The 16210-nt window shown below is 43.7% G+C and overlaps 1 protein-coding gene across 6 annotated transcripts in view; it reads right to left on the minus strand.

Annotated features, from left to right (window-relative positions):
• inpp4b (inositol polyphosphate-4-phosphatase type II B) overlaps positions 1 to 16210 on the minus strand; it is a 138481-nt gene that overhangs the window by 90149 nt on the left and 32122 nt on the right. For 5 of the 6 annotated variants that reach the window (XM_069666285.1, XM_069666289.1, XM_069666283.1 and 2 more), the window contains one exon: positions 11393 to 11472. In XM_069666285.1, the coding sequence (XP_069522386.1) occupies positions 11393 to 11472 (80 nt within the window). Of the gene's footprint in view, positions 1 to 11392; positions 11473 to 15704; positions 16031 to 16210 lie in introns of those variants that run through there. The other variant, XM_069666287.1, reaches the window with a different exon arrangement.

Below are 16210 nucleotides of genomic sequence, written 5' to 3' on the forward strand. Positions count from 1 at the left end.
GTAACGCTGGGTAGAAGTTCCTGTTCATGTTTGCTGTTGTTTACTGAGGGAGGTGTCCACCGTCGCAGGTAATTGGCTGGGTAGTTCCGGTGGAGGGAAGAGGGCGTTTTTGTGATGAAGCTACTTTTAAGCGGGAGGAGACGCATGTTGAGCGAGCGAGAGCAGTTAGCCAACCTGTTTTCTCGGCGACACCTCAACCTCGAGTTAGCTGTTGCCGGACAAGGAAACAAATCTGGGCTCGGCTGAGCTAGCAACGCACAACGCCTCTTCCTCGTTCTTCCTCCATCTGTCTCCTCGCAACGCTACAATATCATATGTGCACATTTAAAAAAAAAAAAGCATGAAAAACATACACTGGTGTCATGCACTTAATGCCTTGTGATAATCATGGCTGATACTTTATGTTCGCAACTCTAATGCTCCTTCAGTTTTTCACATCACGGGCAGGCTGCAATATCAAATAAATGAGGAGACATAAAAAAATGAAAGGATCTGCAGATCTAAACTTCACAGAGACGAAACAAATTAAAAGCTACCAGATGAGTTTACCATGCAACACCCGTGGTAGAGAGAGCGATGTCAAAGTGTTGGTATATGTGCACTTTGTAAATCCAGCCTAACTGATGTTCTATGCATTAAGAAGCAGAACACACCCTAAAGACAACATTTGAATCTTTAAAGCCGTCCTATGCCGACAAAAGGACACTGCATTGCATTATTGAGGTGCATGATATTAAACAGCCACCCAGACAGGATATTATACATGACCTCAGCTTCTATGCAGCACATATTGTAGTTGGGCCAAAAGGAAAGATTACGTTGCCCCAGCTGGGTGCTTCAATGATGGAACACCGCAATTTAATAGGAGAGCAAAAATAGAACATCAACAAACCTGTGAAACATTATTTTACACACCTACTCTCGTCCCGTCTTCCTCCCTCCTTTTTTTATCCGTATTATCATCCTCTCATCACTTAGTGAGCTGCGCCCCGAGCGTGCCTCAGCACCCCGTCGGGCCACATTTATTAAATCTCCCTCTCCTATCTCCGACTCCGAACACATCGCATTTTTCCATCTCTTCGACCTACATGTGTTGCATTGCAAAGAGATGCTCTATAGGAGGAACCTGATGAATGATTGACCCCAACTAATAGATCGTACCATAGCTCTATTGCCTTGTTTAATATGAATGTTAGCGCCGTACTAGGCTCGGGGTCATCCCTGATGTACCTGCTCAGTTTAGTAGGCTTGTAATTACTCTGGGCAAGTAATTTAGGCAACTTATCAACAGAATATTTCTCCACTCATTTTTCTCCCATAGTTTAATTTTGATGCCATGGTGCAGTATTGACCGAGTTAGTTATTTTCATATTCTGCCCATGAGCCTTAAAGCCTGGGGGAGCTCACAGATTATGCAGAGGAACCGCGCAGCAAAGAAGCACTTTTAGCGTGGAAGGAGTAAAAATGAGGAGGCCATATGTGCATTCATTTCTGCACAAGCGAGCGCCTGTACCCTCTTCTTTTACATAAAAAGGTGGTGTGTCTTTGTATTACCATTTACAGTACTGTACGTGAAGAAATGCTGTGTGTGCATGCATGCATGTAATGTGTATGTGTGTGCATGGTTAGCCTTGTGTGCCTGACTGTGTGCATGCAAGGGCTAGTGAGTGCGAACCCTTAACACCTGCATTAAATGCATTTTATTGAATCACACATACACACACACACAAACCTATTTCAGACAGTGCCCTCAATGTGCAAACTACAGATAAAACATTTTCCATCAGCCAAACGCTAAAATGCTGTGTCCTTAAATGTCCTTTAGTCTCTTCAAAGCAATTTAGTACGTATGTTCCTCTATTCCCTGCTCCCTGCTGATACAATAAAGACGCCATAAATGAAAACATTTATATGTTAAATAAATATCCTCATACCATTTAAAGAGTAACTGCATATTTAAACATGTTTTTTGAGCTGTAATCTAAATTATTTTGCTGTACTGTGATGAAACGCGTCGATGCTGGTGTTAATATTGACAATTCTTACCAAATGTTTCATGTGCTGGAAATGGCTCAAACACGGCATCTACGGTTTTAAATCAGCCCTGACCCTTTGCCAGCCGATGGTGACGTAGAGGCGACCGTTTGGGACAAAACTACGTAATGAAATGTATTAAAAAAACAATGTTAACACCTGTCAATCAACAGTGGGCGGAGTGTGAAACCATGCTTATTTTCAAATATATCCTCATTGAGACACACCACTCACTTGAGTTTACAGTATTTTTGCTAGCACATTGTACATTAGCCTTCTAGCTAACGTTACGTTACCATTCAGAGACTGCCCTCATTCTCTATTTAGAAACAGAAATAAGGCTGCACGCGCAGTTGGATTGCCTCGGCTCCGAAATGCTCCGACTTCAGGCGTTAGTGGGGCCGGAGCCAACGGCTCGAACTGATAGGGCTCAGGACCACCACGGTCCTCCACCACACTAAAGTGCTCATCAGGGGACTCTGGAGGGGAGAAGTCCTCCACCTCAGAAGAGCTCTCTGTGGCATATGTGCCTCTGTGTCACTCTCTATTTCTCTCTGGTCAGGGGAAGGGACGTCACTGAGCTGCCGGACACACCCGCCCCGCTCTCAGCCCCCTCTCAGCCCCTTGCCCAATTTGAGCATCTTTCAAAACTGTGCAGTGGGTGGAGTTATGGTCAGACCTGTGGGTGCAGATACACTTTTTTTCTTAAGCCACATATTGCTGTGGTTTAAACTGAGCAACTAATAACAACACAGAAAAAGTCAAGAGGAAAGAAGAACCACATCACAGTAGTGTTATGAGCCCACAAGCAGACACATACAAACAGAAGTTGTTATTTAAATATCGTCCGGCATTTTCGTATTCGGCTGTGTGCAATATGGAGTCAATTGTTTGGAATTTAAAGAATGTTGCATTTCTGACCCCGACCTCGACCCAAAAACCAACTGTTAACTTTAAAATGTTAACCGTGAGGTGTAAAGCTCCGTGTCCCCACATGGGCAGCGAGTCCCCATAGTGTGAAAAGATTAACGTCTCCACAACATCACATAAACAAGTACACACAAACTTTTACACACTCCCACAGAGCCACACACACATACACTTTTTCTCCAGTATAACTGGATCCCATAGTGGATCTTTAGGCTTTTAGTCAGGCTGAGATAACATCAGTCATAGGGGATGCAGTGTAAGGGGCCAGTGGATAAGTGTGAGAATTGGGACAGGGCGATAGCGAGAACTCTGTGGTGGTGAAATGGTATCATCGTGATAGCAGGCTCAACAGTTACTGGTGGGACAGCAGAGAGAGGGTCCATCCAATGGGAGTGGATGAATAAGCCATGAAGCCAGGAAGCAGAGGCACTGGTCTGAGATAATGTAGCCCTGTCTTGGTAAATCTCTGATGCACACACATGTGCACACGTACACACACTCGCGCGCACGCAGGCTAACGCAGCCACACAAATTCATATCAAAATCACATCTTAAACTGTGCTGCAGAACTGGGTCAATGTGTGCCTCTCCTGCCGAGTGCACAAAGTTTTTGAGATAACAAGGAGCACAAAAGGGAACTACATTGTGAGAGACTGAGAGGGCAAGAGAGTGAACACGAAGGTTCCAGCGGGGCTGGAGATGCAAAAGGAAACACTGTGGAAGTGTCACTAATTTGGCAAACACCTGCTTATATTCTTATATGTGCACCTGCATGCTCTATATAGGTTGTATTCACATTTCACACTACCCATTGTCCCATTTAGACAACTGTATTTCCTTCTCTGGTAGGATGAAGGAGGCTCACCTCCCTTTCTGGAGATAATAATCTTTCCTCCCATGTGTATACATAGCATGCATTATTGAGAGACCTCTGCAGCGCTGACATCCTTCCAGCTCCTGTAGCACACTCGTTGTGCTGCTCATCCCCGGCCCCCATTTAAACCAAGCTACATTTAGAATGTGCGTGCCTGCAAAACAAGCCAAACTCTACACTGGAGGGAAAAACAGGTACAACCCCTCCCAAGTTATTCAGTTTAAAAAATGTCAACAGAGCTTTTAGAGAGGCGGGATAAAATCTTGCAAATGTGCACAAAAGGTTTGAGATTGAAATAAAATGCAACAAACTACACAACAAGCAAAAACTCATGAATAAAGCAGAGGTAGAAACATTTAGGTAACTTTTTACACTGCTGTCAACAGCTGTAAATAAAAACATTACAACTTCATCTACTGCATGCATGCATGTTTGTAAAAAGCAGACAATCACAATAGTGGTTAGTTATTGCACTGTAAACACTTCTGACATAGTAAGGCAGTGAGATGCATCACTTAGCCTAGATAAGGGAGCATTTCTAAGGTACAGTAGCTCCTTCATTCTGTGTGAGTAATGGCCATGAGGGAATCAGGCAACGAGTCCAAGTCCATATAACACACAACCAGAGAGAGATTTACTACAGGCGGTGAGCAGCTACCAGGACACAGGCAGCGTGGAGGTCACTCCTCACAGTCCTGTGTTGTGACAGCACATTCAGGGTGAAGGGAAGTTAACGGTGAGTGTAGATATAAAGAGTATGGCTCTCATTATTAAAGCACCAAACAGGTCAAAGGTTGAAGCTACTGTGAAATATGATTATATATGTATAATGTGAAAGGCAGTTCCCCGTAGAGAACCTTGCAAATACCGGTTCCTCTAAGCATTTTAGCATCTTTAAGCTTATTGTTTTGGTTTTGCAATTAGCTGTTGCGTCTCGGGCTGCAAGGTGGTGCAGTGGTAAGTTCAAACCCCGGTTGGGACGAAGAGGGCTTTTCTGTGTGGAGTTTGCGTGTTCTCCCCGTGCGTGGTTCCCTCTGGGTACCCTGGCTTCCTCCCACAGTCCAAAGACATGCTCGTTGGGTTCACTGGTCTTTAAAATTGCCCGTATGTGTGAATGTGAGTGCGTAAGGTTGTCCGTCTCCATGTGTCAGCCCTGTGATTGACTGGGCGATCAGTCCAGGGTGTAAACCCCGCCTCTCGCCCAATGACAGCTGGGATAGGCTCCAGCCCCCCTGTGACCCTGAACAGGATAAGCGGTATAGAAAATGGATGGATGGATGTTTCGTCTCCATGCCCTCATCAACAGTGTTTTCAGCAAAAGCAGGCAGCTACTGAGTCGGATATTTACCTCAGAAGTTGGTGGAGCCCCAAAACAGAGCAAAAAGAAGACAGAACACAACCCCAAATGAATCTTTTTTTGCCAAACTGTATAAGGTAATAATAAGTCAATATTGTGTTTACAGCTTGTTCTATGACCCTATGTGGACAGAAAACACTTAATCCTGCTAAAAAAATGTCTTGTGTACCTAAAGTCGAATGCAGGAAACGCACAAGCACACACAGTAGTAGACGCATGCATTCCTAAACATCGGATGCGATGCTGCCTTTATGTTACAATCAAGTTGCAACAAGCACACTGCTGCAAGGTGGCCGGATGAGGCTTTACCTGAGGCAGGAGATAACTGAGGACATGTGCTGTGATGCAAGAATTTGTTCAAAAGGCAATGCAGACATTCTCACACACACGCACACAGCTGAGAATTTTATAAATATCATGCATGCAGTTACCTTTGCTGCTAAAATAAAGCCTTTTAGATGACTAATGAGTAATTATCTTCTGTTCAGACGTCCCAACCGACACCGAGTACGTTCACACAAGCCGTGATAGATTCCTTCTTTTTCTCTTCAGTCTTAAATGTTAAATATCGTTTGTATTTTTTCCATCTTCACTTACAAATTCAAAGAGTGCAGCCTTTTTGTCAGGCAAACATTGTTTTCTATTGGAACAAATCATCAATAATTCCCTTTAAATCAGATGCCTGCTCTTTGATTAATAAAAGTCGGGACTTCAAAGAAGATTTTCTGCTGTTGTAAGTTTTTGTCTGTGTTTCGTGAAGCCACGTTCATCCACGGTGTTTCTGTTTGTGCGCAGGTGAGCGCGAGCAGCTCGGGGTGCTTTTCGTGCAGGAAAGGTGCGATTTTCTCATCAACATTTCAATGGCTTCTGCTGGGAGACAGATCCGCACACAGGGCCGACTCCATGCATCCACCACACCCAAATCATCCAATGTGACACTGTCAGGAACCTTCAGAAAAGTGACCCAAATCAAACCGTCCGTGCCTTACAGAAAAACAAAAACAATCCGTGACAAACATCCCAACCATGCACACATGAAAGCCAGCGTGAGACCGGAGAGCAGCTGAAATGCAGAATATTCATGTGAATAAGGGATGAGGTTTGAGGTGGACAGCCCTGTAGCAGCCTGAACTTTACTGAAGGGCCAAAGTCAAAGCAAAAGTCACATACACACACATCGGAGCTGGTCAAATACCAATTTCCTCTCTACATATGCTCAGCACCAATGTAAATCCAGGGCTTATGAAGAGAAGTTGGTCAAAGTCATATTGGTTTTGAGATTCACTGAAGGGAATCAATCCCTGCCTCGCTGAGATAAAGTAGTCCCACGTTCCCTCAGCAGAGCGAAGTCGACTCAAATTAACTTACTTTCTGCAACAACTAACCCAGTGGAGATTAAACATTGTATTAAAAAAGAGCATCTCTTCCTTAAAGTGCAGAATGAAGTGCGCTCCTGTCCATGTCAGAGCCGCAGCAGCCGCACTGCTTGGCCAGCAGAACTAATTTGAACTGTGAATCATATAGGCTCATCCACAGGTCAAACAGCCCCCGATGAATCACACAGGCCCACGAAAAGCTGCTCATCTTTGAAATGTTTTCTCACTGGATGAACCAACGAGCAAACAGCATATCGAATCAAGACAGTTTCCTCTGTGTGCCTGCATGTGTTACGCACGCATCACCGGCTGTGCAGTGTAACACGTCGGAGCTGCAGCACCACACCAGCGACACCTCTTCAGGCCAGAATAACTCTGTGTGTCTGTTTGTGTAGAGAAGATGATAAATATGGAACCTGTCATTATTTAGCACGGTGCGGTTTGCTTCCATTGATTCTGTCATGTGTGAATAATCATTTGTCATTAAACATCATAATGCAACAAGGTAATATAATATGCTTTTTACTGGTGTACACATTTTAATTAAAAAATGCTCTTTTTACAACGAGTCCCCTTCCAAATCTTATGTAACAATTAGAGAAAAACCTGAAGGTGGGGGTTTCCTCGTTTAATCTGAGTAATTGAAAGGCCTTAAAAGATCAAATTAACTATTTATTTTAGGGATGCACGATATTAGATTTTTGTATGTCGATATTTTCCAGCCCTTTTTGGCCGATTTCGATACCGATATATTTTCCCACCTAATAGCAGAGAATATCAAGTCCCCCCTGTAGAGGAATTGATATCGTGCCTACTCTTATTGTAGTGGCCAAAAACTACCGTAGACATCTTGCACCCTTCTTCATCAGGCTTGACGGAAGAGGCGTTGCACAAAAGGTCACGTGTCCGATCACTCACATTTCTGAGCACACCTGAATGCAGCATCCCCCTGAAACACGGCAGTGAGGGAGACATGCCCGGACTTGTTTCCCGCACCTACTACGAAGACATCAGTGATCGCTGACGGACTCTTTTTATTGTGTGTGTGTCCATGAATCTGTAAGTTAGTTTTGCACTGATGTTTATGTTACACTCTGTTAGCGTCGGCTTTACCCACGAGTGTATTGTCGGCGTGTTTGATGTTGTTAATTCCGGTAGAATGGCGAGAATGTGAGCTAACTGTTAGCTAGTTAAAAGTTGTGTTTAACTTCTATTCATTGGCTCGAGTTTCTGTGACTTTTTAGTCTTTATTTGTATATTGTTCATAACTATGTGCAGGCAGTGCGCGCGCACACATGCGCCGAGTTAATGTCGTAACATTACGTCAAGCTTTTTTAGCTTATTATTTAGGCATAATTAAAGCGTTGTTTTATCTGTGGAAAATATCGGCAGAAAAATGACATATCTGCCGATGAGATATGTAATTTTCAAGCCATTACCTGCAGATAGCGATAACGTAACGATAATATCATGCATCCCTAATTTATTTACAAGACAAAGCACATTTTAGAGAAAAAAAAAAATTAACTGGTTGCAAAACTGTGTATTTCTGCTTTTTCCACCCTGTCAATAATTTTGCTACCCTTCTAATTTATCTTGAAACGTCTTCAAAGAGAGTCCGGACCTGAGTCCCTGTGTTAGAATCCCTGCCACAAAGAATGTGGCTAATCATGTAGCCTTTAGCATGTGTAGGTGGAGAGAACTATAGTAGTAAAGAAGATAGCATAAAAGCAGCAACCTCTGAATACTGACGCGACTGCTGATAATTCAGAACACAGATCTTGTCCCTTGTTATTAAAGAACCTTGAGGCAACATTGTAAGCATCATGTAGGGACTTCATGTTATCCTCAGGAAGACAAAAACACACCACCAAACAACAAAATGAAGCAGAAACAAAACACCGCAGTGTGACTACAAGGGAGTAAAATGACAAGTCTGTGCTTTTCAACGCCTGCATGAAAGTGTGCATGCACACACACACACAAATATGCAAACACACAGCGGGGGGGCTGTAATCTCTATTCTCACTGCAGCTCGTATAGTGAATCGTGCGAGATACAATTATACCCGGTGACCTGGGATCACCTACAGGAAATGAAAAGCACAACAAAAGACAGTAGAAGAAGAAGAAAAGAGTGAGAGAGCGGGTTGCCAGGGGGGAATATTTTGAGCTTGAAGGAAGAAGGAAATTCAGCTTGACAATACAAACATGAGAGGCAGAGACAATTTCATTTTAACAGTTTACAGGTGGAGGGAAAACATCCTGGCTTCACACACACTGAGACATTGTGCATACTTAATGTCACTGCCATAGACACAAGAAGACGTTTGGGACTATGTTGGTACCATGTTTACCCACAGACACTATCAAATTTATCTTACTAGCATACTCGACATATAAATGATGGCCTAGTGTTTTCCAGCAGATGGAACCATGTTCTTGTCACCATGGTAACATGTTCGACCTTCACCTTTGTCCCTGTAGTGTCTGCAAGACAGATGATTTGGATTGCTTTGCCTGAAACTAAACTGGCGCTGTGCTCCCTGTTTGTTGCTGCAAGTATAAGAAATGCCAGGTAACAGTTGATGGAGCAAAGACATAAGGCTTGTTCAGTGTTATAACTGTATATGGCGACATACTAGATGTTGAAATATTTGCAAAAATGCAGTGTTGCTGTGTCGCACTCTATTGAGAAATACTTAATGAATCAGCTCAAAAAGCAACGGCCGCAGCAGGCCAGCAAGTTGAAAAGTTAAAACACTGGAGGTCAGCAAGAACAACATCTTAAGGAGGTGTAAAGTTACACTTTGAGGATTCAAGTCAGGCTTCTTATGCACCATATAATTCTGTGAAATTAGTTTTTAAGCATTCAGGACCACAAGTAATCATCCCAGTATGGCCATATCTATGAAGTAGACTCAGTTTCATGTAGGTGTGGGTGGGGTGTTTGGTGGTTTGATCCAATTTGGAAGCAACCCAAAGCTAACAAAAACATTAAAGGTGGAGTATTATGCTAATTTCAGCTTTCAAGCTGCGATACCTGAGCATAATTTACAGCTACAAAAACTCACATTTTTCTCACACTGGTGCTCTGTGCAGGCCCTCATACAGCCTCTGCCTGAAACGACTCAGTCAGCTCTGTCCCTTTAAAAAAAACCCGCCCCTACAAGCCTGCTTTCTTCTGATTGGCCAGCTCTACGAAGCCTCCCGAGGGTTAGATCTCAGTGCTTGAGGAACACCTCCTGCCCTGAGACCGTGCTGCAGAGCTGTCAACAAAGAATAAACTTGAACACTGACACGTCTTTCCGTCACAGCCAAAGAAACACTTTCTCTAAGACATTCTTAACCAATGTGACGAGCAGAGCTGATGAGCAGAGCGGTGGAGTGAAAAAAATTTCCGAGGCAGACTGAGCTGCTGGGTGGGCGTGTACTTGAACTGTGGCAGGGGCAGGAAGCTCTGCTGTGTCTCGGGCAGATGCCCAAATATAGAGTTCCTCCACTTTGTGACATCACAAAGAAGTCTGAAGCAGACTTTATATAGCAGGGGATTACTCCGACGTACTTTTACATATAGATTTGAAACTTCACCCACTTTTAGTCTGGACATCCAACATTGTAACATTATATATATGTCTTAAAATGAGAAATGGCATAATACCTCCTCTTTAAGCAGCACTAGGATGAGTGAAAAAAACATAAACCTTTTTTAATACTGAAGTATGAGTCAAGTATGTCAATGATCTTTGTTCTGAGTAGGTGTGTAGGTGATGATCACTTAATCTGCATGGCACTTTGCTGCCTGAAACCTACGCTCTTAGCTCAATGTACAGTAAAATGCACCCAAGAGAGCAGTCAATTTACATACAACAGGTCAGAGCAATGCATTAAAACATTAACAAACACTCCAACTCCACCAATGCATGAATTTCACTCGCTGCTGTCTCAACAGTCCGTCCTTAAACCCAAACACATTCTACTCCTGTGTGTAAAAAACACACCAGAAAAACACCATTTCATGCCTGTCAAACCATGGTAGCCATTTATTTATAGCCCTGCGCCATACTTCTTAGCAATCATGTCAGGCGCTTCATAAGATGGACACACCATTAATCATGTTCGGGAGCACGGCTTATCTGTCGGGTCGTGTCGATGCGTCCTCCTTAAGGCAAACATTGTTCTTTGTGGCAAAATTACTGATTATATCCTCATTGTCCTGTCGTAAAGGGAGTGAGAGTCATACATCAACTTTCTGGAAGTAAAGCCCTAACCTTCCCCTGCTCAGTTTTTCCCCCTCTGTCGGCATCTATCATAACTTAGCTTAAATGAGCTTAAATTAGGCTACCTCCATGCAGGCAGACATTAAAAAGCTTGATTTGTTGTCTATGAAGGCGAGCCTTTGGCTCTGTGTGCGTCCCAAAAAGATCAGATGTGTCCTTGAAATACATTTAATTTGGCTCACATTTCAAACAAGACACAGTAGTCCCTCTCGTTTCATTCACTTAACCAGAGGAGACAGTTATTCCCACCCCCATTTACCATAAAAACAACAAAAAGTAGATCACAGTGCTATATTCCCACAAGCTAACTCAACATCTCTAGAACAAACAACGCTGGCAGCCACTGCAATGTTCCTGAAGCTGCTGTTGCAGCATCTGGGAGGAGGTTTCTTTTTCCCCAACTCATCTCAGTTTGATGTTTAAGTTGTTCTGTCAGTTCTTGTGTTAAGAGGCAAAATCCTTGTACTCTCAAGTCCCGATTTTATTTAGCCTGGAGGAGCACAGAGAGCAATGAACTGAGTGTGACAGAAACATGTTCTTACCTGAGACTCAAGGTCAGTCGTTCATCTTTGGCCCTCAGCAGATCGCCGACTGAAAACGTGGCACTGCCCAGGAAGCTGCTCTGTAAGACCAGACAGAGAAGAATAAAACACAGCTGGTTAATATCGAGCGAAGAGGGCATAAAGAGACTACTGCGAAGCTCTTTCCTTCCTTTGATTGAACCACAGGGGGGTTATAAACAGGTAAGTGACTTTGAGCCGTGTGATCTACGAAAGCATAAATGCACGATCTTGTTGACACGAGGCACAGGGACGTACGATCTACTCTTCTTTTCTCGTTCACCTTCTGTCTCCACTTTATCTGACAACATGTGTTAGCTGCGGGCGTGATGCGAACAGGGGGTGTCAGCACACGAGAACTGGGTCATGGAGAGTGAGGTAGGGGACGAGGCCATCAATAACGTAGAGGCATGATCCACATTCATAGAGAACACACACTCAATAACAGGCAAGATGCGCAATCATCCACATATAAATAAAAAAGGCCTGAACCTGTAAGTAACACCAGCAACATGCTAGCTTGTGCTGCAGGAGGCAAGCGACCGTGCCAAGGTCACGCAGGCTAATCGGAACAAAACTAAAACACAAAGTAGGTCTGTAATACAGATACAGAGGTGATTCCACCTGTTTTATCACACCAAAAATATCTTAATTAAAGCATTAACAGCCCGCTCACATTCCTTTCTGTGAAATTGAGACGCTACAGTATCATTTCAGGCCCTTTTATCTGCCAAACGTAAGTGTTTCTTTGTTATCTCTCGGCTTCTACAACAGCGCTGGAGACGGTCCTTCGAACACTCGAGTGACAATAAGAGACAAGACAATTTGGGTCTTGCCCCAGTGTGTCCCTTTAGATGGCTGTCAGAGGCTGTAAATTGCCTCTGAAGATGAAAACAGGATTGTCTGGTTTTTTTTAATGAATTCAAATGAGTGCGACACTAAAAGCTTGATACGTTTTTACGATCCATTGCAAGGTATCCACAACGTCAGCCTGTGAAAATGATATGCTCTGACCAGAGGGGCCCTGAAACTTACCCCACCAATCAGATCGGGTATCAGTCATGACAAGGTCCGCAAGTATTCTCTTACATTCATTATATAATCAATCAGGCTTGAGGAGTAACGGAGTACAAGTAACAGTGTTACGTAATTAGGATTCAAAACAAAGGCAACTTTATTCTGTTACTGTTGCAGAAAAAAAGGGAATTAGATTAAAGGTACGTTTATTAAAAATAAATACTAGCAGGATTACAATTTTAAAACAAAGACGATAGAATACCGGAGATGCTCTATAACATCTGGCGTCTCATTTCTAAACCGTATTTACAGGTGAGACCGACCGCTAATGTTAGCTGCACAGAATTCCAGTTAAAAATGTTAGCTAACCTGTCAGTTACATTACTTAAATGTGATACTTGGATGAGGTTACAGATTACACTTTTTAACAGGTAATTAGTGACTGTATCGGAATTTTTTTTTAAAGTAACCCTCCCAACCCTGTGATCAATCAAACCCAAACTCAACATGCTGTCCCTAAATTCTATCCTTTTAGACCAGCTCAGTCCAAACCCAACGATAGCCAAGCTTACTATTACAAAAAAAACCAACTAATCTTGGTATTTTAGAGACTAAAACCAGAGATCGACTTGCACATGCCAGGTCATTTCTGTCACTCAACTTGTCATTCAAGTTCTACATCCACATTAAAGATTCAACCTTGAAGATTTCAGTTTTGTTCTCTTTTGCGGCACCTATGGCGATAACCGGTAATTGCGGGAGCACATTTCCTCGCTGACGGTCGCTTTCCTTTTTAGACTGTTTGCCTTCATCTGAGCGTCGAATTTGTTTCTTTTTCTTTGGATTTTCACTTATTTTTGAAGTTGTATCTGTAGTCATCGATCTTTTCTTTGTTTGTTCAGCCATAGTAGATTACTGTTTACTCGCAACACTTGCAGAGAAGGGAAAGGAGCCGCTAAGCTCCGCCTACCCTCTCTGGCAGACCAACCACTGCTGGGTGATGGAAAACGCGTCACTAACTGGGCGCCGCTTGGGATTTTTTCCACAAAAGTCGCCACAGGCACCCAGTCTGTAATACTGCAAATGCAAAGGCTTTCATCAGTGGGCCATAGACTCAATCACCATTGTGTTACCTCATTCTGTGATAGATAGTGACTTAACAGACATTTATTTACAAGAAAATCTTCGAGTCAGCGATACATTACAATACAGACTTTGAGAATTGGGAAACGAGAGCTCTAGTAATAGATATCTAAAAGCCTCACAAAAGACATGTGACAGTGTCACAGAGCACGAGTCATATGGCAGCTGTGTTAAGAAGGCATGACTGATTAGATGTAGCGCCCTGAAACACAGCAAAGCTCACATGACTGTTGCGCTCCTTATTATAAAGCCATCACAGCCATGACTCATTGATTTTTAGACTTATGAGATTAGAAAGTGTTTGGGGCTGAAAACACTCGGCGAGGCTGTTCTCAGTTCATTATACGAGCAGGTTGTTTTTCTTCACCTTTGTTCTACCTTTTCTTGACTTGTTTCCAGGCTCCACTTTTACCTCTAATCTTGGTTCCTCCCTCTTCCTACCGCTGCACTGCTCTTTCTTTCCACCTTTTCTCCCTGCAGTCTGTTGTATCAGATTCTTAAAAAAAAGGGCATCCTGTCTGCTGACCTTTTCTCTCAATCATTTCCTCCCTGAGCTTTTTCCTGCTACCCCATACGAATACCGCATATGCTTATAGTAAACTGCGACCCAAAACCCCTTCTCGCAAGTAGGCAAACACTGAGGCACACGCATGCATGCACACGTACAGAGAAAGAGGAAGAGACCCACAGAAAAGGTCAGTCAACAGTGCGATGAAAAAAACAGAAGAATACAGAGATAAAGATTTTTAAAGCAGCTTGAGTTTCCCAAGAAAAACACACAACCCCAAGCCTCACAGTGGAGTTTGTGCAGCAAAGTGCCATGTCTTTATAAATTAAACACAGCCAGGACCCCCAGTAGGCACCACTTAATATGCACAACGTCATCTTCTTCAGCACTGGAATCATACCCTAGTCAGTCCCAGTTTGCCCTGATAAGCCACTGCACAGGGCACAGAAGGCCATTACACACCGTGGAGGAACATTACATCCCCGTGCAGCCGCTCCTCGCGGGCCGCTACAGAACGTCTGGTAAATGGTCTTAGAATTCCATTCCTTAGCATCTTTTTATGGCCCCCTCACGATGAAGGCTTTAAAAGTAATGAAGCTCCGGAGACCGTCTTCTTACGCAAGATCAAAGTGGCTGCACGGCAGAAAATGAGAGAAAGATGGGGGCAAGAGGAGGAGCGGAGTGAGAGAAGAAGACAAATGATGCTCTTCCAGGATCATCGAGGATTGATTGTGATGGTCTCGCTCTGTTCCCTTCTCGCACGCTCCGGCTCGCTTTTTTTTTTTTTTCCTTTCTATCTGTCTTCTCGCCTCTCGACTGGTTCTGTTGGCCGCACCGGTTGCGATCCTATGAGAGAAACTTTTGATCAATGATCTCCTGCGCAAGTTTTCCAAAAGAAGTGCTCGGCGGCGTGACATTTTACACGCGCTCAGAGATTAATAACACGTTCCTTAAAAACAACAACAGCAAAGGGCTCTCAAAAAACGAGCGCAAAAAATCAATCAGAGTAAAAAATTGAAAGACACTTGTGCGGGAGCACGCGCGGCTGACAGAGTGCACATCTGCAGGCACTTGTCTGTGGACCTTTGAAGGCCACGATGTCTGCCCATCACTTGGAAGAGGTAAACGGTTCATCTCGAGCTGTACATCTATTGATTTCCTCCGTGCCCTGAGTGACAGAATGACACACACACACACATGGAGACACACTAACTCTCTCTCAATCATTTCTCTCTCTCACACGCACACACACAGACTGCAGAGAATACCTGGAGGAGAAGACATTCATTCACATGCTACGCCGGCAAATGACATTTTATATAAATGGCAGCGCTGACAGTTTTGGCACTTGGTGAATAATATGCATCTGGCAAACACTTATGAATATGAACAGACACATACCATGGAAGTCCCTAATGTTTACATAGATATGGTGCTCCTTCATTACAAATAGGGCCTCACAAAGTGGCCTAATTAAGTCATTGAAGATGTCATGACATGCCATTTATACTTGCATGCGAATGTGTTCCCTCAGGCGTAAAATACAGACATAGTAACTTTAAACTGACACACAGAGTGAGCTCACGCCAACAACACACACACACACACATAAGGAAGTCAACTTACAGTTATGTTGCACACAATCCTAGCAGCGACAGAGAGCTATCGAAACGAGGAGAGCTTCAAAAATGAGAGGACGGAAAGGACGAGAGAGAGAAATAAAGAAGAGAGAGAGAGAGAGAGAGGAAAGAGATGTCTTCTTTCTTCCTCTTAATGAGCTCCAGGACGTCCTCCTACACGTCTTCCTCCACTCCCCAGTCAGAGCAACTCCATGTATATTCGCTCTTTAGTGAGCAGCAGGCATCCCGGCTCATACATACATGGTAAACACGCAAACACACACACACACACAGATATACACACACGCACACACTGCAGCCTCCGCTGTGACTGAGAACTGGCACGAGTGAGCTACTGGCGCTACCGCTGTTGCTGCTGTGGCTGGCTTGACAGTAAGCGAGACCAGCGAGAGAGAAAGAGAGAGAGGAGGAGGAGGAGGAGGGAGCCACAAGAGGGGAGGGAGTCGACAAATACGAGCGGCAGGGGTGGAGGAGGAGGGTGGAACGAGAAAG

The sequence above is a fragment of the Semicossyphus pulcher genome, unplaced genomic scaffold (genome assembly GCF_022749685.1).
Source record: "Semicossyphus pulcher isolate SPU_LCO1_2020_fin unplaced genomic scaffold, fSemPul1.0.p SCAF_17, whole genome shotgun sequence".
In the NCBI taxonomy this organism is placed as follows: domain Eukaryota; kingdom Metazoa; phylum Chordata; class Actinopteri; order Labriformes; family Labridae; genus Semicossyphus; species Semicossyphus pulcher.